At 38.9% G+C, this 26,002-nt stretch overlaps 1 protein-coding gene across 2 annotated transcripts; it reads left to right on the top strand.

Annotated features, from left to right (window-relative positions):
* Positions 1-584: 584 nt before the first annotated feature.
* On the top strand, positions 585-25,037 carry galnt7 (UDP-N-acetyl-alpha-D-galactosamine: polypeptide N-acetylgalactosaminyltransferase 7). 2 transcript variants are annotated; one of them, XM_042485765.2, is made up of 15 exons: positions 585-1,182; positions 5,883-5,988; positions 7,185-7,503; positions 11,332-11,498; positions 11,904-12,034; positions 12,152-12,231; positions 14,013-14,195; positions 16,918-17,035; positions 17,150-17,272; positions 17,936-18,051; positions 18,427-18,529; positions 18,720-18,818; positions 19,250-19,378; positions 19,551-19,581; positions 20,436-25,037. In XM_042485765.2, exons 1-15 carry the CDS (start codon positions 1,060-1,062, stop codon positions 20,540-20,542), a joined length of 1,935 nt encoding a protein of 644 aa, XP_042341699.1. In that variant the 5' UTR covers positions 585-1,059; the 3' UTR covers positions 20,543-25,037. The 2 variants fall into 2 exon arrangements, with proteins under 2 accessions (XP_042341699.1, XP_042341698.1); XM_042485764.2 differs by lacking the exon at positions 14,013-14,195 and adding an exon at positions 14,453-14,635 and having other exon boundaries at positions 586-1,182.
* The last annotated feature ends 965 nt before the right edge of the window (positions 25,038-26,002 follow it).

The following is a 26,002-nucleotide window of genomic DNA, read 5'->3' as shown; positions in this document are numbered from 1 at the left end:
TACATAACCATGTACAAAAATAGTAAAAGGTTAGTAAGTGCGAAAAAAATAAGACAATATAATAATAATAATAATAATAATAATAATAATAATAATAATAATGCATCAATAATACTGCTACTACTACCACTAATAATAAAAATAATAAGCATATGAGAATTATCAAGTTGAGTGCCTTGTCTGGATGGAAACTATTTCTCTCACATCCCAACCCACCAAGCCAGTCTAACAAAGTGCACTACAGGCTTAATAAGGATCATTTTTCATAATTGGTCTGGGAAAATTTTTTTTTAAGGGTAAATAAGAAGTTAGGGTGCATATAAAGCATCATAAATAGAGTTCGCTCATCAAAAAAAGTTCCTGGGGAAAAAACACCAGACCCCCCTACAGGGGGGTCCAGGCTGAGCCCCTGATATCCTCCGATTCTAGAAACGCCCCTGAAAAATGTCCCTCGCTCCTTCCTTTCATTCACGGGAATCACTGAACAGTTTTAATGTCTGCATCGCATCGTGGGCGTAACAACAATAAGCCACAACCCTTAAAATAATTGACCCACACGTCACCTAAGAAATGTGGTTTGCAGAACCAGACAGACCTCTTGTTTATCTCGTCCCACACCCTGCTTCAATATCTGAGTCAGTGAGCCACGAGCCGAAGCCATGTCAGAAACTAGCGACACAATTTGAGTATTTAAAATTTAGATGTTTAGTGATCATTTCGTGAAAGTCGTGTGTCAGCTGCGGGGGGCTGCTACACCGGAGCTGTGTCAGCAGTAGCAGGTCACACACACACACACGCACACACACACACGGTCAAGACGGAGGCAGAAAGGGAGCCGTTTCCACCAGCCTGTTGGAGTACTCAATATTTTAGCGGAAAGTCACCGTCGCACCACCGTCTGAGGTCGAGTTAGTACAAGCCTTGTGGTTCAAACTTGCAGCATCAGCAGCGAAGTGAGCCGCCTGCCTCTCTGCTGCCAGCCGGTTAGCTAGGAGCAGCTAATCTAGTTTCGCTAGCTAGCTGTTGGCAGCCTGGCTACCCGGGGAGAGTTTTTCTAAGATGAGGCTGAAAGTAGGATTTCTACTACGGAGTTTGCTCGTCATTGGGACTTTTCTTGGCTTGTTGGTGCTCTGGTCTTCTCTGTCGCCGAAGCCCGACGACGAAAACCCCTTTGGAAAACAGGTGAGTTGACAGTTGATGTTAACAGTTAGCATAACTCCAACCCAACATGTCAAAGTGAATAACACACGTAGGCTTTGCTAAATGAGTTACAAGCCTGTGGTTTATGACGGGTTATAACGGGGAGGTCATAGTAGGCGATTTTTTGCCTTTAATAGTAAAAACATCACTGATAATACAACGATATGAGGACACGTTTTAATTCAGCTGTTTGGCTAGCTCTGCTACATTGGTTGTCATGGAGATTTGTTCCTAGCTAAAAGCTAGCTGTTTTTGATATTGATGTTAGTGTTTTGGCACATTTGGACGTACAGCTGCATCCTCTCTCGTTTAATTCGAGTAACAATCTCTATTCACATATTGATGTTTATATTAAGTGACATTTCCAAATCACACACGTTCATGCCAGGATGCATGTCCGCATATGTCACCATGTCGGTGTCGTGAGCTCCAAGGCGGAACTAAAAGTTGACATGAGTTGAGTTATGACTTAGCCAAAAGTGCTGCCATTACATCGTAAACTTTTATTTTGGCACATACCATTGTTGCACAGCAAGTACATTACATGATGTAATTTACTGCAATGTTAATTAGACCGTCAGATTATGTTGTCTCTTGTTTTTTTTTTTGGTGCGAAAAATGCGCCATAGTTGATAACATCCGCTTCAAGGCATGAATGGTAACATAATGAGGAGCTGTCGGTGTGTAACTTGCTGCAGGGACACTCAGCTTGCTTTGCTTAAGGGCCACTTTTTGCAAAGTGACAGGAGGCCAGGGGCCAGCCACTTGAGCAACGTTCACTTTTCTTTTTATTTTAGGACATTTTTAGATTCTTTGACTTATCTCGGATTGCAGGACATTTCTAGGACTTTAGGTAAATTTTCTTGATTTTAGTAGATTTCTTGGATTTTAGGATGTTTCTAGGATTTTAGGATGTTTCTGTAATGTTAGGGTATTTCTAGAATTTTAAGACATCTCTAGGATTTCAGGATGTTTCTAGGATTGTGGGATTTTTTTTTTAGGATTTTAGGATACTTAGGACGCACAATTTTAGGACATTTCTAGGATTTTAGGATGTCTGGAATTTTAGGACATGTCTAGGATTTCTAGAAGTTTCTAGGATTTTCGGCCATTTTGAGGATTTTAGGACATATATAGGATTTCATGACATTTCTACGATTTAAGGATGTCTAGGATTTTAGGACATACATAGGATTTTGGGTAATTTCTCACATTTTGGTACATTTCTAGGATTTTAAGACATTTCACGGATTTCAGGATGTTTAGAGTATTTGAGGTAATTTCTAGGATTTTAGGATGTTTCTAGGATGGTTAGATGGAGGGAAGTTTAACACAGTTCATTTACGCATACTACGCACAATGTCATCATAATAAGGTTGTTGAAAATCTGCAAAGTATCCCTTCAAGCAGGACTACCTACTTGTTTGGTACCCATACTTTCATGGGGTCCTGTTTGATACTGTATAATTTACTGCAGTGTTCCCTCAAATGTGGTGGAGGACACATGCTTTTAAAATACATCTCACTTTGCATTATTTGACTTTTTCATCTCTATTCACATGAGGCGTGGAGTACATTGAGTAGATTGTTATCTCTACCCAATCTGTAGAGTAAAAGCGTGCCAACAAGCTGCCCCTATCTTCTCAACATAATACTCCCTGAAATGAAAAAACAACATAATACAACTTCTCAACATAATACTCCCTGAAATGAAAAAAAAATTCTTCACGCTGAACATGAATTTAACACATTGGTCCTTCTGATAATTTATGTCTCATCTGTATCTACACAATAGGCTGGATTTACACTACATGGTTCAAGTGACCCAATTCCGATTTTTTCCTCTCATACGACACAGATCGGATATGTATCATGAACATGTAAGCAGGATAAAAGCACATGAAATCTGATATTCGCAGTTCAGTTTCATGCCTCATTTATATGTGGAAAAAAATAAGATATGATTCAGATATCTGCAGATGAGTCTGCAGTCTAAGCAGGTGAAAAATGTAACTGGCTGCTAGATTTGCTCACCTTACCAGCCAAAAAAAAACAATGATCTTTTCTTAATTGGCTGGTAGATTTTCTAATCCATGAGCCACAGTGGCGCGTGGGCAAAGAAGTTCATTTCCAACCTTTATTGCGAGTTGAACAGAATTGAAAATGTCACTATAGCACATTTTAATGTCATAAATACATGTGATTAGAAAGTGGACAACACAACAATGGAGGATGTGAGCTCAAGCCAGTTGTCAAAGGCAGAGGTTACCTGTCTTTTAAGCCTCTGGGGCAAAGAAACTGTTCAGGTTACAATACAGTTTTAGTTTACACATTGTTTCAAGCATAAGCAAAGTTAGAGCAGGTATAAAAGCAGATATCAGATTTGAGTCTCTTTTAAAAGTAGATGTAAGCAGGCGATCAAAAATATCTGATATAGGCAACAAATAGGAACTGGGCATCAAGACTTGTAGTGTAAATCCAACCTTATACTGTCAGGGGAAACACTTGGTATTTGTGTGTGGGGAACTTTTATTCATTTTAAATGAATTTCATCATCTCTGACTGCAGTTTGAGTTCTGTGAGTGTGATTGCAAATTGTCACATCAGCATGAAAAACATAAAAGAAAAGTTTTCAGCTGAGTACAATGCCATAACCAGTCTATCCAGGCTAGACAATGTCCTCCTGTTAATGCCATGATACGTCATCAGAGCGGGGATGTGTTATCTACTACACGTTTCCTCCTGTAATTGGCCCTGCATAAACACAGCAGAGTGATGAGTGTAGTTAACAACAGTTGGTTAATGTTTGATCACGGCATCCTGCTAAATATTAATCCCCCTGAATGCACATCTTTATTGATAGTAATATACATATACGCTGTATTTTGAACTTGAACGCTTGTCTTCTGCCTTGTCTTCATCAAGATTTGCAACAGCAGTTCTGTGTCTCCACCCATGTCCCTCTTAGTGCTGCTTTATGATCACTTTAAGATTTCATAGACATTTTCAGTGTATATGAGTCTGTGATGGTACACCACAAAAACACCATCAAATTGTCAGAAAGCAACCAAAACCGTTTGTACAGGTTAAGATTTTTTGTGAAATTAAGAAGAAAAAATCACTTCATTAGCTATCTGTCTCTGGTGGAGTTTTTGTTGGATTTCAGTTCAATCAATGAGCGCCTTCCTATGTTTCTGTCTTATTTAATCAAGTCTCATTGTACAGTTACCTGTAAAATCACAACTGTAGATCTGTGGAATAATTTAAAACAACTAGCTGTAATAGGAATGTGCATTGCTGCAAGTGCATGTGTATTTTTGTGTACGTACATGAGGACAAACAAAATGGGAACCCACTTGTACAGGCATTCCTTCCACAGTGTTATTGGTTAAAAAAATCCACAGTGCTCTTTCTTTAATGGGTTATAGAAAGAGTTAGTTTGGATTTTTTGAAGTGGGGTTGTATAGGGTACTTATCCATAGCCAGTGTATCAAATACAGTAGATGTAAGTATAGGCACGCCACAAGTTTGGAGCCACAGCAGGAGTACTGTCATGGAAGCTAAGCAGTATGTTGTTGTTGTTGGGGGACAGTAGCAAAACATATTTTAGCCACCTAAAGTTTTCCCTTAAAAAAAAATCTGTAAGAGTTGTAAACAATATAGAGTATTTAGACTGCTTTGCCTTTCCGTCAGACAGCACGTTCTGATGGAGAAGCCCTTAACGATCAATTTTCCCATTTATGCTCTCTTCAGAGCCACCAGACTCCATTGACAAAAAACGTAATTTTGGCTCGTTGCCTCAATCAGTTAGTTAGTTTGTGTTGTTGTGTGACTTCGGTGAGTCTGAACTAACCCTTTGAATTGCCAAAGTCACACAATAACACAAACTAACTGATGTAGTCTGTTGTTCAGCAATATGAAAGCACTGTTTTTTTAATGGAGTCTGGTGGCTTTCTTTGAAGAGGGAGCGATTTAAAGGCTTCAGTTTCTCATCAGAAATCAATCACTGTTTGACGGCAAGGTAAATTGGTGAAAATATTCCAATTATGGCGATTAAACAAGATTTCTGTAGTGTAGTGTGTTCTGTAATGTAGTGTACAAGTAAGCAGATTTCTTTTTTATTATTTTTTTTAAGTGGGACTTTTTTTAAGATGGCTAAAACTTGACCCCATCCACAGCAGTACATAGCTTAGCTTCTGTGTCTGTGCTGCTGCCTGCTTCTCAAAACTAGGGGTGAGCTGACTGACATCTACAGTTTGTAATACGCTGACTCTGGATAAATACCTCATTGAACCCAACTCTAGAATATCCAAACTATTCCTTTAAGGTTCCCTAGATGGCTAACTGGATCTGACTCGACCATTCAGTAAATAGTTGAGCTTAAGAAGCAAATAATGAGTAGATAGAGCTTTAAAAGCTCATTATGACAAACCCACTGAGTATCATGTACCCCGCATCCATCCCCTTCTGTTAATGATTACTTGTGACAGGCTCCTATCAACTCTAATTAATCTTCCAAAATGATTCGCGAACCTGTTGTGTTCTGTCCTGCTCACTGTCACTAGACCTGAAGTAGGTCCACAGCCACATTTATTTGTCCCAACATGTTCAACCAATGTATTATTCTTTGATGTAATTTTAACAATGTGTATCTAATGTCTAATGTCCTCTGTCGTAAACAGGATGAGCTGCCCAAAGGAGACTTAGCAGATCAGTTTAAGCCTGTAGTGCCCTGGCCTCATGTTGAAGGGGTGGAGGTCGACCTCGGCTCCATCAGACTCAAACGCGGTGAGACACTTATCCATTTTTAAGCACCCCATAAACAAACTCAGCTCCTGCCTTCTCTAGAAGAATACTTACAATTTTATGAACCAGAAAGTGAAAAAGAAAGTTGACCTGCCTGGGACACAAGTTTTATTTGTGTGAGTTTAACCAGCAAGGAGTGTTTGCAAGGTAGTCAGGCTGCTGCACACTATCAAAAACAGCTTATCAAAGAGTAAACGAAGGATCGTGAATACAGGACCCAGAGTAGGTCTGGAAACTGCTGAATTTACTAAATGGACCACAGTGAGTTTGCAGTATGTTTTATTTACAAGATAGTTTTAGATAATAAAAGTAAGTATTTGGGCACAACTCTACAACTCTGATTTTTAAAAACATTTCTCAGAAGTTAGGAAATTTCACCACATTTGATCACATGAAGTAAGCTTAATAGAAAGTGTAGAGAAATGCGATGATGTAATTAGAGGTTGAATGCTGTGGGATTTTTAATGGCTGATATAATAACTATACTTTGGAAAAGGAAAAAGCTGGATGCTATTTAATCGACTGATATACACAGTTAGAAACCAGATAACTGTTTAACTGAACATCTACGCCAAGGTAATAAATATCAAAATAAATAAGTCTGGAAGACTGAATATCAAATTCAAAACTAATTAATACCTAAATATATATAAAAATCTGGAACTAGACATCAAACTGAAATTGATAAATGCACTTAGTAAGTAATATCAAAGTAGCCATAAACATTTTTTTTTGTTCATTGAGCTATTATTCCTCAAAGTCAACCTTTAGTGTCTGTTACAATTACTTCCGAATATTCTGTAATTGGTATTTGACAGGGCAGAAAAAAAATTATTTGTGACAACATACTTACATGTAGAGTAATTTCGTATTTTTTAAATATTTTGGCCATGATTCACAAAACATAAAAAACAGGACTACTAAAAACCCAGTATACTGAGGGACAGTGTATGAAACAATAGAGGGCTTTTAATTTGAAACAAGAGCTGGAAACAGGAAGTGGCGGCATTCGACCGTCAGCCATCAGAGAACTAAATTACCAGCAGCAGATCTCGCTGTGGATAAAACCATGTGTATTATTGAAGTTCCTTCTGAAAAAGTGGCCTAAAAAACAAGGTGCAGTTTTATTAGCACTTGTATGTTGAGTTCATCTTTTGGTTTCTGGTTGTCGTCTCCAGGAGGAGCCAACAATCCCCAAAAACCTGACGAGCAGCCCAACCAGAAGCAGGTGATCCAGCAGCAGTATGTGACATTTAAACCTCACACACAAGCCTACACCAGCCCCGTCCTGAAGAAGGGTATTCTGGGAAACTTTGAGCCCAAGGAACCTGAGCCTCCAGGGGTCCCTGGCGGTCCCGGAGAGGGAGCCAAGCCTTTTGTTCTGGGTCCGGAGTATAAAGACTCCATCCAGGCTTCCATCAAAGAGTTTGGCTTCAACATGGTCGCTAGTGACATGATCTCGTTGGACAGAACCATCAGTGATATACGTCATGAAGAGTGAGTACTGCTGTTCACTACAACTCTGCCACCTTCACCACTCTCTGTATGGTCTTTATGAACTGTAATCAGCCAGAGATTACTGTTAGAGCAACTTCATCCTTACAAGGTACACCTGTATCAGTTGAGCACTACACTTTACAGCGTTCACTGGGCGCGTTTCCATTACAGATTTATGCAAACTTAAGCAATATTTTTGAAATGTCGGTAAAACACAATAGCAAGATGACTGTTTTTCCACTGACTGATGTTATGCAGCTTCTCCTCTCGCGATAACATTCCAAGAAGCATGGCGATGGATGTTCAAAACATCAGCAGGTTTATTTCTATTGCAGCCACCGCACCAGCCGTCATTATTTCCAATCGAAGGCTACGTAAGGCGAGTTACGCTAGCGCTAATGAAAAGGCAAGCCCCTTATGCGTCGGAGCGGCCACGCATGAGGGATTTATGGGAGGTGATAGTCCAAGATTTCACAGAGGAATTGTGGATTCAAAACTTGTGGATGATGCGCTCAACTTTTGAAGAGTTATGTGGTGTACCAAAACACCTCCTTTAGTTTCTGCTGCATCATGCCCGAGGGAGCCAGTTCCTACTGACATCGCCTGAAATACCACCTCATGTGAGCGTAAAAACTTTTTTTTGCGTGAAATGGGAGTTTTTTCAAAATTTGGCGTGTTTCCACTGCATGTATTTTATATTCACAATTTTAATTTGCGAAATTCAAGGGTTAATGAAAACTTGCCTACTGTCTTGTAGAAACAGTTTAATCGTTTCCAGATCCCGCAGGGCAAGTTTTAACAATCAAATGAAGGCAAACATAATGCGTGATTAAGTTAAATGACCCTGGGCTGTCTGCTTGTTCATTTTAAGTAGGCGAACTCATCTAAGCAGGCTGGCCCAGATATGTTAGGCAAAGTTTAAATGAAGTGTTTGAGAAGTTACAGTGATTCAGTCAAGGGAAGAGGAATTAATGAATGCATTTGCACACATCTGTTAAAGGAGCAGTGTGTGAGATTAAGGGGGATTTAGTGGTATCTAGCGGTGAGGACTGCAGATTACAACCATCTGAAACTTCCACTGCATAGTTCAGTGTTCATTCTTTCGAAGGTTTTTAAAATTGGATTTTTCAAAAACAGTTTGGTATATCACAAGACTCACAGATTCAAATTCAGCAAATTCACTTTTTTCAAAAAAAAAATGGGATGAAGGCAATAATCAACAAAAGAAGAAATTACCCCAAAATTTGCAAGAAATTTTGAAAGAAAGAAAGACAAAAAAACAACCTGAAAGGGGGGGGGGGCAACAAAACAAATAAAAAGCCCCTCCAAAAAAATCAAATAAAACTTGAAAAAAGTGCAGAAGAAATTATAATAATTCTGTAACATTATTTTAAATATGTAATTTTAATGATTAGAAATATAGCTTTTCCCTACCTTGTTCTTTTTTTGCTAGACATTTTTCCCTATGTTTTTAAATATAATTTCCTAAATCTACTTATTTCTTGCAGCTTGTGAAACATTTAGTACCAAGTTGCACATTGGCTTTTTTCCCAATGTTTTTGAAGGAAATCACACCAATTTGCTTAGAGTTTAAAGGTTAAATACCTGCAAAAGGCATCTGAAAGCCTCACTAGAAATGTTATGTCGCTCTAGGTTTCAAAGGATTTAAGTAATACAGAAAAAGCCAAAAAAAAAGTCAATCCAAAGATAAATAAATAAATAAAACAATTCTTTTAAAAACTGGGATACAACCTACAAGATCAGTTTTATCATGGACAGCAAAAATAATGATTACAAATCCAGATAATTCTGATCTGTATTAAATGTTCTGAAATACTAGGCCTGGTGTTTGACTTGCTCTCTAAGCAAACACACACAGAAGTTCGTAAGGCGTGACTCATACACACCCCACTAAACAAGCTGCCTTTTACCAGTGTGACGGATGAAGATTACACACTGTGTATTGAGCGAGTCTTTTATATTTCCACATCACGAATGCACCATGTTTGTCATCATTTCAGTCCCACCCTGTTTTTTCAGAAGCTCTTACATTAGCTAATAGTTTTTTAGAAACAGGTTTTTTCAACCTGTTGACTTTAAGGTAATATTTTTTTTCCTCCCTTTTTTTTACAGGTTCGAGGTAAAGAGTAAAAACTTTTTAATTGACTCAATAGATATATTTATCTCAAATTTTGGTTTCAAATTTGCTAAAATCTGTTTCAATGACCACTTCTCCTTTTCCATAATAATCAATCCACCTGACAGGTGAACAGCATCATCACTACACAGGTGCACCATGGGATGTCACATTTAAAAGGCCACACTAAAATGTGCAATTTAATTACACAATACAATACTACAGATTTCACAAGTTTTGAGGGAGCGTGTTGGTGTCATGCAGACTGTCCACCAGAGCTGCTGCAGTGATCTCAATGTTCATCTCTATACCATAAATGGTCTCCAAAGTGGTTTCCATTAATTTGGCAGTACATCCAACTTGGGTTGAGGCAATATACCAGTTCAAGATGTACTGTGATATGAAGGTTAACAATTATCACACAGTGTTCATTTGATTATCTGTGATATTGAAAAAGCAGACTGGCTAGAGAATCTCACTTTATTTATTTTATTCATTTTCAAAAGGGAGACTTTTTAGTCATACTTCCATTAAAAATGGTTCAAAGTTTCAATTATAGTAATAATTAATATGATAATAAAATGACATTTGCTCAACAAAATCGAACCCCTCTGTTTTCCTTCTTTTAAGGGTCATTTTGACTGATCCTAATTAAAAAATTCATACCACCCTGATAACATGAAGCCGCTATGTTTTTCTAATTATCGTACTGTGAAATCTCATACTATTGCAACCCTGCAACCAACTGGCCTATACTTTCTATGTATGAGGCAGTAGGAAATAACTGAATGCAGAGAATGAAGCAGAGCTGATGATTACTAACTACTTCCGATATAAGCCTCGTCTTTTCCAGTATCATCCAAGTTTAGATGTTTTTGTGGCATTAACAGATGTAGATAGTTGCTTTACATTACGTCTGTGATATCCTCTTCAAGAAGGCTTATTGTTATTTCAAACAGTAGGTTGATGAAAAGGAAAGAAACTAAGTACTGAGGTCCCAGTAAGCAACAATAAAACAGGACACTTCAACCAGCAGAAACAACAGATAAATACAATGCAATAGAAGAATAGTCTAAGATTAATAAAACAATAGTGAAAGGATAAAAACAGTATAAATTTTAAGGTGCGAATGCATTATTAAATATAAGGATAAATAATCAAGTATTACTGCCTATGAAAGTTTCTGGTGTTAGGGTGTTGTTGCACAGTGTGTGGCAGAGTTTGTGAGTCACATGCAACTCCAAAACTCATCTGACACAGTACAAAATACTACATAGAACACACCTCACAATCTCCACCAGCTGGACTTTGGACACACATTGTCACACTACATTAAATCATTAGATGCCTATTTTGGGGTGCTCATTGGCTCAGCAGATAGAGCGGGCGCCCTTTGTACAAAGGCAGTGTCCTTGCCACGACCGCTGCAGGTTTGCTGTCAGCTAGTGGCCCTTTGCTGCATGTCATCCCCTCTCTCTCCCCCTTTTCATGCTTGCATTTTTTCCTGTCAAATAAAGGCAAAAGTCCAAAAATGATCTTAAACTTCATTAGATGCCCATTTTAACTCACTTTGGACTCACCCATGCATCCAGTGAGTGACATGAGGTTGCATTAGAGAGATAGCAGCAGCGTCCTTAATGGAAACCTGTAACATGACTGTAACTGTCCTGCACTCTGTGCTCCCTCTCTAGGTGTAAATACTGGCATTATGATGACAGACTGATGACTTCCAGTGTGGTGATAGTCTTTCATAACGAAGGCTGGTCGACACTGATGAGAACCGTCCACAGTGTCATCAAGAGGACTCCCAGGAAGTACCTGGCCGAGATAGTCATGATAGATGATTTCAGCAACAAAGGTGAGTTTGCTTTGCTCACATACAGTATACCAGTTGGCTAGAAATAGTCAGTTTTATTGTGATTATCTCGAACAATTCAGCATTAACACACAAAAAAAAGTTACCAGAGAGCTTCCTTAGTGCCGACGTCTGGCTAAATAGCAGACTACTCATCTCCGTCACCATGGTGAAGTCACATTTTGTAGCAAGTTTATAGCTGATTGAGGTTATTGCACAATGTTAACACCAGATATTTTTCACTGTGACAAATGACAAATAAATCTACCTCTTACCTTGAATGAACGTCCCCGTGTGACCGGCGGAGGCTGCGTTGCCTTCGGCTGCCATCAGAGCCAAGCTGAAATGTTGATGATTGACACGCAGTTTCATTGCATTAAGACTACATGTGTCCGTGTATGTGTTTAGCCCATCTGAAAGAGCGTTTGGAGGAGTACATCAAACAGTGGAATGGTCTCGTGAAACTCTTCAGAAATGAGAAGAGAGAAGGACTGATCCAGGCCAGAAGTATAGGAGCCAAAAAGGCCACTAAAGGACAGGTATGTTATGATCTTACTGCTGCTGTTGATGCTCTCGCCACAACTGCTTTAACTGCTGTTTGCATATTTATCAGTGGCTTTACTTTAAAAATGTGTTTGCTTGTTTTTGTTTTCTAGGTGCTGATCTATCTGGATGCTCATTGTGAGGTTGGAATCAACTGGTATGCTCCACTGGTCGCTCCGATTTCAAAAGACAGGTAACACACATGCACACACATGCACAGCGGTGTGAATCGAACTTAGAGGGCACAAGACAGAACAATTTTCATAGCGTAGCCCCCCCCCACACAAAAAAACAGCACTAACTGTTTTCACCAAACATTTCAAATAAACTCCATTTTGTATTCTGCAAGTGGACATTCAATTAGTCATGCAGGTTTTTCACTGTCTCATAAATAGCAGTTGTATATCACAGCGAACTATCAGAAGTCAGAAAAATTACATTAGCTCTATTGGTGTGCTGTTTTTGCTAGCTGACAAAATGAGTAAAAAACAGAAAGCAAAAACATGATAAAGTATGATTAGTAATAGCATATAAAATTCACAAGATCTCTCTTCATGTCAAAACTCCTCAAATTAATTCACAAAAAGTCAGTACAATTCCAGCTTGAGCAATAACATTTAGTTTTTTTAGTATTTGACAAGCTTATTTTAGCAGTTAAAAAAGAAAAAGTCATAGCAGCAGCTGTCCTCTCAGGATGGGAGTTCAGCACGAGGCGCTGGAGTTGTTAAAGGTTTAATATGCAGGGTTTTTAGTTACTGTTTGTAAGCACACTTGTCAGTGAAGGTAAAAGCCAATCCCAGATTCAGTCTCATTTGGTGTTTCGCCTTACTATATTTGAATTTTTCCAGCGCTGTGTTTCTTGGATGCTTGCTGCTGAAGGACTGGTCTTTAGAAACCCTGACCTCATCAGAGTGCTGTGGGGGTAAATGCCCATAAACATCCTGAACAAAAGAAAATAAGAAAATATGGCAGAGGGCAGAGTCTCTGCAGAAAAATACACCACCACACACTTCTAGGGAGTCATGAGTGAGGATTGAGAGGGATTACTTCTGTATGAGTCAATACATTTTTGAATTTAAGCATCATGTTCAGGCAGTCAGACCTGCCACAGTGTACGAAAACACTCAGTATGTTAACATGCACAGTTTAGTCAAGCTAAGGTCATCGCTCGATTAGACCATTTAATTGGACTGATGTCCTTGTCCCTGTATACAAACACTGAAGGAGAATCGATTTATTGACTGAAATATGTCCGACTCCTTCACGGCAGGTGGAGATATGCCCTCTTCCAGCTTGTTGCTATAGACCTATATTATTTATATAGTCTTTACTATTGACCGAATCACAATCATAAATGTTTATTCACAGTAACTTTGGGGTAGAAAGCCGCTGCGTAAAAACATCAGTTTAAGGGTTGCCTATGCTATATTAAGAATATCTTCACTGCTTTACCTTGCAGCAGGATAGCCCTTACTGACGGGGATTTGAAGCCCTTATATAAAAAACACCAGCTTCTTTTGCGTAAAACAGGCGTTTTACTCCACTGAACTGCAGAGTTGCTGATTTACCACTGCCTTGGTTAGCTGGTGTTTAAGGTAAAGAGGAAAAAATATTTAAATATTGTGTACACTTAAACTGGTATTCATGTTTTTAGGTGGCTAGAGTATGTTTTGCTGCAGCCCCGTCCACAGCGGTACATTGCTTAGCCTCCGTACTGATGTTGTGGGGTCGTGGTTTATTTATCAGAGGAGGCGGGTGGCTGGGGTGCGACTTTTTGATTTAAAATTAATATAATGTACTATCGAAGTAATTGGTCAAAAATATTGTGATATTTGTTTTTGTTATATCGTCCAGAGGAATTCATTGGTGTGTGGTGTTCAACTAACCATCACACCCCAATAAAGACAAAGGTTTGTGTGTGTCTTTGTGTGTGTGTGTGTGTGTGTGTGTGTGTGTGTGTGTGTGTGTGTGTAGGACAGTATGTACAGTACCACTGATAGACTATATAGACGGTAATGAGTACACTATGGAGCCCCAGCAGGGTGGCGATGAGGACGGTCTGGCTAGAGGAGCATGGGATTGGAGCCTGCTCTGGAAGAGAGTACCGCTTAGCCAGAGAGAGAAGGCCAAACGAAAACATACCACGCAGCCTTACCGGTACACACACCGCAGCCAGCATGCTAACACTCATCCCTGTTCTGTTTGTGTCTCCATCTCCCATCCCTTCACCCCACCTGTCCTCTCCTACACTGTGTCTCGCTCTGTCTTGGTCTCTGACACCCCACCCGATGTCTGTGTGTTTTTGCCGGCACTGCTGTCCGTACTCGCCTGTTTTTATTTCCTTCGTGTACACCACCCCTGCACCTCTCCCCCCCATGTATCTTGTATGCATGGCTCCACCCCCACTCTGTCAGAACGGTGTGCACGGTGCCTCTGATCGACTCTATCCACGGCCAGAAGTACACCATCGAGCCCCAGGGCGGAGGAGACAAGAACGGCTTCGCTAGAGGAGCCTGGGATTGGAGCATGCTCTGGAAGAGGGTTCCTCTGGGAGAACGAGAAAAAGCACACAGAAAAACTCAGACTGAGCCTTATAGGTACAGAAAACCAAAGCCTCCTGACTAATGGGGATAGGGTCAACACAGAAGACAAACACTTCCCAACTAACCAGGACAGAAGCTAATAATATGTCTAACATTAAGACTACCTCATCTAACCTGAGAAGAAATTCTAAACGAATCGGTGAAATACAGGCTCAGCTCAGTACAGCTTATAGACTGTATATAACGATGGACAACATGACAGTTCACCCAAACTGTAGCTTTTCAATCTCGATCTCCCCCTGATGTCTGACTATAGTATAGGCCGTAAAGTCCGCACTTCAGTGTTAGTGAATGGGAAATAAGTCAAACTAAAAACTCAAAGTACACACCAAATAATTTTTTCCACTTCTGCCACTGAAGGTAGTTCCCATCACCCTGATGTTTGTTTAAGTGGTCATTTTTATAGGTTTGGTTTTAATGAGTTATTCAATTCTACAAAAAAGAGATTTTACACCATGATTGACTGCTGTGGCAGCCAATCTGTGTGCTCGCGTTCAATGGGGCTACTTGCGATTGGTTGAATTTGTGGGAACTTCGCCACCGCGGATATGGGGGCGGCTGTATCCAAGATGTTTTAGCATCACTTAAGCATAGCGGGGTTAAGTGGGAGCATGTCGTCCATCTTTATATACAGATTATGGTACAACAACCTAAATTAACCTCAAAAACAAAAATAATAATGAGGTACTCTGGTATTTGCCAACCTGGACCCTTTTTTCTTGTGTTTTTGTGTTTAAATGACTCGTGGGAACCAAAATTTTTGAAACTGTTTCAGTATTGAGAGAGAGAAAGTTGCAGCCGGCAGCTGTGGCGCCCGTCTCTACACTGTGGCATAACAAAATTGCCATGTGCCTAATATGAAAACTTCCTGACAGGCTTCAGCTGGTATAAGGAGTGTCTTGAACTTAATGGAAAGGACCCTACAAAGAAATGAAACATTTTTTTCCCAAATCTTTTGCTGATTCAGGTCTGTTTGTTCTTGTGTGTAACCTAATCTTCTGTCAAAATCAGTTAAATATTCACCTTTCACACTGAAAATCTTTAAAACAACACTTAAACTATGCTTTCTGTACTCTGAACAACAAAATCCTCCCAGCATTCCTCTCTTCTATTGTCTCTAGCTTTTCTACTGTTGTTTTCTTGCAACAAGTCACCTCAGTGGCAAAAACAAACACTTTTAACGGACGTAAATTGAGAGCGCTCAGTTGCCTCCAGGGATTACATTATAGCCTGTTTTGCTGCCGCCAGCTACAGTGCTGTCTTTTAAGATATAACCATTTTTCTTTAAAAACAGTTGTTTCCACAAGTTACTTACACACAAAAGCTAGGACCAGGTTGAAAAATACAGGGGTTCCCCTTTAAGAACAGGGTATGTACTGTATGTACCATCAGCTGATATTAAATACCACTTTTTAGATATTTACATTGAAAAAAAAACAAGTGAGTCTAATCCTTACTACATATCATAACTAACCAACTAAATCAAAACTGTCAAACTCCTCTGATGGAGAGGAGCTCACTGCTGTCCTGTCGACTGACTGCCTTCAATGTGCTTCAATGTTTCTACTATCGGGAGTTAATTGGTGTGTCGTGGGCCCAGTTTGTTTAATTTAGTGGGATTTACTGTCGTACGTTTTCTACTCCTAGTATGACTTTTTGATGTTTTTCCTGCATCTACATTAGTTTTGGCCATTTTGGCGACTTAATTCCTGTTTTTTGGGAGTAAATCTTGTCTTTTTAGCCCACTTCTACCTGAGGGACTTTAAAAGATTCTGACATTATAACAGCATTTCCCTCAGAGAGAAATGATTTGGTCTGATTCTAAAAGCAGAGGGAGTGATGTGATTGTGTTGGGACGTTTTGTCTGGTCTTTGTTGGGAAACTTCTGGTGTGAATTGGGATCGGACCGGGACACCATCGCCCCCACCTTCCCCTCAGTCGCTTTGTCATTCATCATGTCTTTGTGTCACGCTTTTATTCTTTACTTTGCTTCCACTAATTTCTTATTGTGCTTGGACTTTGCTTCTCTGTCAGTCTGATGTTCTCTGTGTTCTCATTGTTGTTATTAATACAGTAACTGACTGACTGAGTTTTCTGCTAATGTTTACACAGAAATTAACTGTTTAGGTTTAATTAACTGTGAATTTTTTTAGGCCAACCTTAAAAGAATAGACTATGTAATTATTTAATTTTTACAGCGTAACCTTAAGTCTGAAGATGAATGTTGTTTGAGCATGTGTCTGTTTCTGGATGTGTGTCCGTCTTCGTACCTGTAGGTCTCCAGCCATGGCGGGCGGTCTCTTTGCTATAGAGAGAGACTTTTTCTTTGAGCTGGGTCTGTATGACCCCGGACTGCAGATATGGGGAGGAGAGAATTTTGAAATATCATACAAGGTAGACCAGTTTATACATACTGAGGCTGAGAGGCCACACACACTTCATTTAAAAGGGTTTTGAGCGATATTCACCTTTTTTGATTTTTGTTTTTATTTCTGTGTTTATATGTAGATCTGGCAGTGTGGTGGCCAGCTGCTCTTTGTTCCCTGTTCCCGGGTCGGTCATATCTACAGGCTGCAGGGATGGCAAGGCAACCCGCCACCTGCACATGTTGGCTCATCACCCACTCTGAAGGTACAGCGGCACACGCTCTGAAACACCAAAAAACACATGCATAAAACTCAGTAGTAGTAGTTTCACCACTTAAACTTTGTATACAAAAAGACAAACATCTATACATGCATTTAAAAAATTTGATTTATAAAGCTGTGATCAATAATAATAATAATAGTAGTAATAACTGTATTTATATAGCACCTTTAAAAACAGAGTTTACAAAGTGCTATGACAAACAAAACAAAGCAGAAATTGGATACACAGATGGCGATACAACAACAGAAAGCCAAACAGTCCTATTGAACACAAGCCAGAAGAAACTAGCATAGAATTAGGATAAAGTTAAAACTAATAATGCAAGATGCAGGACGCATAATGCCAGTAAAAATAATGCAAAGAAACAGACTAAAACCAACAACAATAGATACAATAAAAGCAATCAAACCACAAATAAAATAACATAAAATGGCTAAAACGTAAATTAATAAGGTAAAATAAATAAAATGGATAAAAAAAATGACATCACATAAAACCAAAACTATAAAAAGGGTTTTGAGAAGTGATTTAAAAGAAGTTACTGATTCTGTGAGCCTTATTTCCTCAGGCAGGTCGTTGCAGATTTGAAAAAGTGCTTTTCATGGCATTTGAAGCGTAATAATGCATGTGTCTGTTTGTGTGCAGAACTATGTTCGTGTGGTGGAGGTATGGTGGGATGACTATAAGGACTATTTCTATGCCAGTCGTCCTGAAACTCTCACTCTCGCCTACGGCGACATCAGTGAGCTCAAACGCTTCAGGTAAAACACACATATGACAAAATTTCCAAGCTTTGTATTTGTTTCTAATGGATGTTTAGACTTCCATTCTTTTGTCTCACTTAACCACACTTTTCCACATCTTTGAATGGTTAATTTACCACTAGTTACCCACCTTAAAGCTTCTGATCATTGTTTTTTAGGCTGTCTCAGACAAAAGTTGACAAATGAGACATCACACTCTAATTGTGCAATTAGACAAACATTTTAACACCACTGTGTCTCCATAGGAAACAAAATGGATGGAGACAAAGTATAAAAAACTCCTTCCAAGTCTCCTTGCATAAAAAGTTGAGCAGGATTTTTGGATTGTGAAACTGTGAGTTCACTGCTGATGAATGAATTGTCTGTTTTCAGGGAGGAACATCGATGCAAGAGCTTCAAGTGGTTCATGGAGGAAATAGCGTATGACATTCCAATGCACTATCCTCTGCCCCCGAAAAATGTGGAATGGGGAGAGGTAGGCACACACACACACACACACACACACACACACACACACACACACACACACACACACACACACACACACACACACACACTGAGCATGTTCAGTAACTGTTTCTTTCATATTTTTTTCCGTATTATCCATTTTGTGCAATATCCTGTGCCATAAGGTTGTGTGTATATGTGTATCCGTGTGTGCGTAGATTCGAGGCTTTGAGACAAGTTACTGTATTGACAGTATGGGACACACCAATGGAGGCAATGTGGAAATAGGACCGTGCCACAGGATGGGTGGCAACCAGGTAAAAAAAAAAAAAAACAAACACACACACACACACACACACACACACACACACACACGCATTCACACACAGAGTGCCTCATGTGGTGTGTTGCTTTAGTCTCCTGCAGAGCCGTAAACATGGAGATGGTTTTGATCTGGCTGATTATGTTGTCGGCCAGAGAGTCGAGGAACAACAGGCAGCCTTTCTGATCTACTTACCTTAAAACAATTTGACGAGCTATCCCTCAATAAAGAAGTACTTTTTCTTATTCAGACTTATCCCGTCTCTGCTCCATCAGGAAGTAGCTTTAGCTTTTGGCAGTTTTTCTTCCTGATTTTAACACTCAAAACTAATTATTGTACAATAGTAGTAGTGGTTTGGGGGTGATATGCGATATGTTTATTAGCGCCGTGTAAGATCTGCGCGTGTGTGTGTGTTCGTTCGTGCAGTTGTTCCGTATTAATGAAGCCAGCCAGTTGATGCAATATGACCAGTGCCTGACCAGAGGGAGTGACAATTCAGCTGTCATCATTACACACTGTGATCAAAACCAGCACACCGAGTGGAAGTACTTCAAGGTGAGACACACACGCACGCACAACTTTTCTTGCTTGTATTTGACCTTGCTCTACTCACCAGTGTTTGCAAACAACAAAGAATGAGAGCATACTGATGATTTTGAGACAAAAATAAAATATTGTTATGAAGAATTCAACTGCTCTTCCTCTCTGTCTGTCCTTCTGCCTACAGAGTCTCCATCGGTTCACTCATGTACCAACAGGTAAATATATGAACCATTATTAAGACAGACTACTGTTTTCATACATGTATATATATATATTTAAACTGTGAAGCCTTAAAGAAGTATTTCACTGCTGTAAAGATTATCTTTTCATAAAACTGGGCTGTTTATGCAGGAGAAAGACTCCAATACGTTTGACATTGGTGCTATATGAGCAGAAAAAAACTTTTTTAATCAGCACTGCCTAGTTTGACTGTTTGATCTAAATTTTAGAGAGAGGGGGGGGGGCTCTCTTTCTCGATCTGCTTCCATACACTTTGTGTCTGTGGTGGTGGGCCTACAATATGTGGCAGCATAATCTTTAATTTGTACATATACGCATATACCTATACATAGTGCATACACAGAGACATTAACACGTCAGTGAAGACAATATACTTATATATATATATACAATATATACTATAGAAAAAAACAAAAACACAAAAGTAAATAAATAAATAATATGTATTTTTGATTTTGGGGTGAACTGTCCCTTTAAGTCCACCCCTACAACAACCCATGGTGTGTGTCAGTTAGTGTTCAGACCAGTTTTAAACCACAATGACAAAGCAAAGCAAAAAAACCTCATATACATTGGTCACATAATTTTTGCCCTTTTGAAGACATTGTTCAGATGTAGCAACACGTCTCAGAGCTCCAGTTTTAGACTTAACATTAATATCACATTAATCTCAGTTAGATTACCTTAAATGTTCTCGAGCTGAGTAACTTTAAACAGATCCATATTATCATGTGGATATGGTTAAATTCCTGGGATCCATACTGGAAAAGGGGCCTCTGAATCCCTGTAGCAACACTAACAGTGATGTCATTCTGTGTTTTCCTAACAGGGAAATGTCTGGACCGCTCCGACCTGCTCCACAAGGTCTTTATATCAGACTGTGACACCAGTAAAACCACTCAGAAATGGGAGATGAACAACATAGTGGCTGTCTGAAGACTAAACAACTCGCACAAAGGAAACCACTGAGAGCTCAGAGAGAAACATGGTGACTGTATGAGGATACACACACACACACACACACACACACATATACACACACTCATACACACACTCCAAGAAACACATCCATACCATAAGTTTACAGATCCATCAAGCTGATACTGTCCTTTAAAGAAATAATGTTTTGAAATGAGCCAGTCAGTGTCAATTTAACGATACTGAGTATTACCAGCTTCAACCCAAAACTGTCGGTTGGTTCATGCGGTCATGCATTACACAGACACTCCAGATTGAAGAAGAAGAACTGGTTTGTATGGAGGCTGAAGCTACTGGTCCTCCGAGCGACCTGGTGGACAAACACTGAACTGGAAACATCTTGATCTCCGTCTGTCTCTGTCTTTCATTGTGGTTTTGTTTACACTTTCTCTCTATCTGTTCTTTTGGGCTCTCAGGTCTTTTCTAAACCACTATGTAATCACATCAACTCCAACTATTGAACAGTCACACTCCTAGTAGACATTTTCAATCACTCTGATTAGCTCTCCTACCAAAGACTCCTTTTTATTGGTGGAGGATTCAATAATGCTTGCTTTTGTCTGTAAGTCAAGTTAACCCTTTGACATCTGAGCGAGATAGCTTGATTTCTTTCAAAAACACGGGAGAAATGGCCCAAAAATTACTAAGATATTATTAAAAATGTACAAGAAAATCACCTGAAGATAAGCGGAAGAGAAAAGAAAAAACAAACAGGAAAACGACCTAAGAAAGTGCTAAAAATAAATAGAATAACAAATAATTATAAGACTTATAAATATAGTTTTCGGGACATTTTGCTTTCTTTTTTCTTTTGATAATATTTAATAATTTTACAGCTAATTTTCTAGTCATTTTCTTGTCAAATTTTACTATTTTTTTTCAATTTGCGAGGCATTTATTGCAAAGGTGCTCTTTACACTTTTCCCATGTTTTCATTAGAAATCAAACCAATTTTCTCAGATTCCAGAGGATTATATGATTATAAAAGGTGTCTAAATGCAGCACAACAAAACTGATTAGGATCCAGAGCCTAAAGAGTTAAAGGGATACTCCACCTGCAAAATGACCTTTTGCATATCAGTTACTCACCGAGTATTATGGTGAATTTGTGAAAAAACTTTCACACATACGTCCATGGTGAGCGGAGAATCCAGAAAAGGCAAACATTTAACAACAGTAAAACTATCTCAAAACATCTGTTCATTTTACTTTTAAATGCACATATGTGTGTCCTTTCAATTATTTTGTCTCCTCTCTCTAAATTCTGAGTTTCTTGTGAGTCCATGAACACACCTCAGGTGGGGCTCTCCTTAAGTTCTGTTATTCCTCAGCAGTAGTTTGTAACCCATTGGTTGCGTAATTGATCTGTCGATCTGTCCAGAGCTGATCAGATTCATCAGTGGATGAGAGGAGCAGCTGCTGCGAGTGAAAGCAAACTATAATACTCAGCAGAATTAACGCTTAAGTTTCACTTTTAATGCTCCTTACAATCTGCTGCACCATCTGTGCCCAGAGTATGTACTGCGTTCCGAGAGTGTGGCACACAAATAACCTAATGGCATATACATTTTAATAGTTCAGCTCCAAAAACTGAAGATTGATTTTTAGCGGCACACATAAATGAATGTGTGGATTACAAACTCTCAACACAACTCATGCAGTATCACTCAAGTCTCATTTATCCAGTCGTTTGCTCAGTACTTCCCAAGCACAAGCATTTTTGATAAAGTGTTACTCTTCAGCCTAAGAATATTGCAAATGCATGTGCGTGTCCAGGCACATTATTGGGACATGCATGAAACTGTTTGTACCGACATGTCTTAAATTGTATGTTGTATGTAATGTAATGTTTTGGTGAAAATGCGTCTGGGTAGTACCGAGCATGCGACTTGATAAATGAGACTTGAGACGAATTTTGTGAGAACAGATGTATTGATCTAGTTTTGCTGTTGTTAAATGTAGCCCCCCGTTTACTTAAACTTATGAGGAATGTTTGCTCTTTTGGATTCTGCGTTTGCTGTGAATTTCCTCAAAAATTCAAGGTAACACGCAGTTAGTAATTAATATACAAATGGCAATCGTGCAGTTGAAGTATTCCTTTGAGATGGATTTCAAGCTGGAATAGTGCATTAAAATAGGATGTCAGAAACTAAGCATTTATGGGATCTGTCAAAGAAAGAACACTCCGGTGAGTTAAACCTGCTTCGTGGAGCGATCACGGGAAACTGACTGACTTGGTGATGTCACACAGACATTCGTCTTGGCTTGTTTTATGTATGTAAACAATCAACACGTGAAGATGACAAATCATGTGCTTCTTAAAGAGTCAGTGGTCCAGTTTCATAGCGAGTCATCCTCTCTTCGCAGCCAAACCTGACAAAAAGTGAGAGGCCGTCCTCAGATAGCAGTGAGATGTATGTAAAGCTCCTTTAGACACAAGCTGAACAGGCTAAAACTGACACTGACATACTCTAATATTGAACTGTATTCGTTTCTTCTTAACATTTGCACTCCGTACTCTGTGAAAGGCGTTTTCAGTTTCCCCAGGAAAGGGCCACAAGTTGAAAGTAATACAATAATCTTACAGGCAAAATGCATATTTGTCTTCTCACTTTTGTGCTGTTTATCAATTTAGATATTCTGTTGTGAGTTGCAGAGTTTCGGAGATATCAGTCGTAGAGATTTCTGCCTTCTCTGCAATATAGAGGAACTTAATGGCACTCAACTTGAGGAGATCAACTTGCCAAAAAATACATTTGAAAAACTCAACAGCAATGTCTCTTTCCAAAAATCATGACCTGCTTACTCAAGATAATCCACACACCTCGTGAATAGTTTCATGTTTCATGTATTTTCTTTCTACCGAACAACATCCACCAACTGTATTACTGTGCAGATGGAAGAGTGCATCCTCTCGTGGATGACACAGTTGCACAGTTATTATTATTATTTTAATGACTTTTTATTTTATTTCATTTTTTTAATTTGGGTTTTTAATTCACTTTAGTTTCCAGAGTGGGTGTGATTATTTTAGTTTGGTATATATTGGGGTTTTTTTTCAGTTTTTATTAGTTTCATTATTATTATTATTATCATCATCAGTTTTTTTATTTTAATTTTTCTTAGTTTTTTTTTAAATTCTAATATGGGGGTATCTGTCAGTGGCAAGATTTAAGTTCAGTTTGTTCTAAAGTCTAGATTTTTTTTTCACACCTAGTTTAGTTTTATGTAAACTTTAATGGCGTCCTCGGCTGAGCTGTAATGTTAGCTAGCTCAGTGGTGCTAGGTGAGCTAGCAGTAGATGCATGCTTCCTTCCCTGTAGTAGAAAGAAAATAGGTCCTACATAAAACTCATCACAACACGGTCTGTGGACATTAATGTTGAGTTTTTCAAATGTATATCTTTGGTACTTTGAGCACCACAAGCTGAGTGTCATCTAGTTCCATTATTTTGGAGAGAAGACAGAAATCTCTACGGCCGACATCTCCAACACTCAGCAACCCGCAGCAAAACACAGTAAACTTTTGAGTAAACTGTCCCTTCAGTTTGGTTAATGAATAAGGAGAATCTAGTTCACCGCACTGTTATTAAAAACCTGACAAGGACAAAAAAGAAAGCTTCATACAGCGTTGGTTCCTCTAAACCATTTCTGAGTCCAATGTGCCATGACTGAAACCATCCCTTATAGAATATGCTTTCAAATGCACGAAAGCATAAATAAAAGTAGCTTCTATTTATTTTTGCTCAATCTGAATGGCTGCCATTTACTTCTATTGATTTATTTTGGCTTGAATTCATTGTTGTCACTTCCTACAGACACTGAGATGCTTCAGAGGAACTTAAATATGTGAAGATGAGCGCGCACAGTCAGGACAAGTTTTCCTACAGTAGAGGTCTTTCTGTCAGAAAGAGATTTCTTGATTAAGGTTTGGCGAAAAAAAGTCATAATTTGGGTTAAAATGAATAGGTTTCTGTCAGAAAGCCTACGAGGAAAACGTCCCATGTGCTGTGAGCACATCTTTAACGAGTGATCTGAGTGAGGACTGATGAACTGCCTGCCTTACTGACAGTCTTGATGAGTAATTCAGTAGCTGACCAGTTGTCTGTGACTTTAGTGACTGCCTGTCAGAAAATGAGAAAAAGAAAACACTGGGTTGTCGGGGTTGGGAACGATACCAGTGAGAGATACACAATGTGTGGTGGGGAAAACAGCAAATGAAGAAAATTTGGGGGTGTTTTTGGTTTGTTTAAGGGAAAGAGGGTTTGGTGTGTGGATGATCATGTATGCAATGTTTTGTACAATGTAAATAGATTTCTTTGTAAAGATGATCACGATGCATTTTGTGAAGGGCCTTGAATGACGTTGTAAATATCTAACTTATAGCAGAAATTTAATAAAATGGGCTGAATGGTGGGTGCTGGAACAAATAAAAGACCTGATTTTTACTACTAGCACTGAGTTCTCTCTGTGTTTTGGGGATTTCAGGGGAATAAGTTCCTGTGCTTTGAGATGGTGCAGGAGTGGACACAGACAAACCCAAGTTGAGTTTTTTTGTCCGGGTTTGGAAATGTCCTTAAGAATCTTCCTGTCAACCCAACAGTGGAGGTGAATGGAGTTTTGTTTGTGATACAATGAAAGCGGCAGCATTTTCCCAATGTACAGTTGACAGTGAGGTCCGCTGCTGAAGACGAAATGAGGTGGATTCAATTTGGACCTTATTTTCACATGTTTTTGTGTCTAAGTGACTCGTGGAAATGAGTTTTGAAAAAGGTCCAGTATTGAGGGAGTGCTGTAGGTGGCAGGGGTGAAACAGTCTACCACGTATCCACTTGGTGCAGGTGTGACTTGTCAATTTACATCCATTAAAAAAACATAACTTGCTTTTGCCATTGCAAAAAAACTGTTTGTAGCAGCCTTTTTTTTTTTTTTTAGCAAAAATCAAAATTTATATCAAATAATCAAAGGGCCACTGATGCACCATGGGCATGTGCTGTACGCAGGCAAAAGAAATCCAGTATCCATTCAAAGTTATTGCGGCTCTTCTTGATGTATTTATATAAAAAAAAACAACAAAGGCATCATGGCTTCCTCTGCCTCTCTTGTTCTGGTAAAAAGCCTATATATATATATATATATATATATATATATATATATATATAGATATAGATATAGAAATTCCAGTATTATGACGATAATTACGATAATAATCGATAATTTCCACAATTTTCACTCGTACTGTTACACATCTTGTTTAAGAAAAAAAGTGTCCACTCCACGCAATGAAACCAGCATCATCAGATAAAAGCTTCATATTAAAGTAAGAAGTTATAAGTCCTCTATTGACTCCTGGTGGCAGCAGGTTTGACTGAATTTCCTCCATAAAAGCAGAAATTGTTAATGAGTCAGCTTTTTCATA

Source organism: Plectropomus leopardus, chromosome 3 (assembly GCF_026936395.1).
Source record: "Plectropomus leopardus strain MGB_pleo_1.0 chromosome 3, ASM2693639v1, whole genome shotgun sequence".
NCBI lineage: Eukaryota > Metazoa > Chordata > Actinopteri > Perciformes > Serranidae > Plectropomus > Plectropomus leopardus.
The sequence above is the reverse complement of the archived record's forward strand: the minus strand, read 5'-3'. Positions and strand labels throughout refer to the sequence as shown.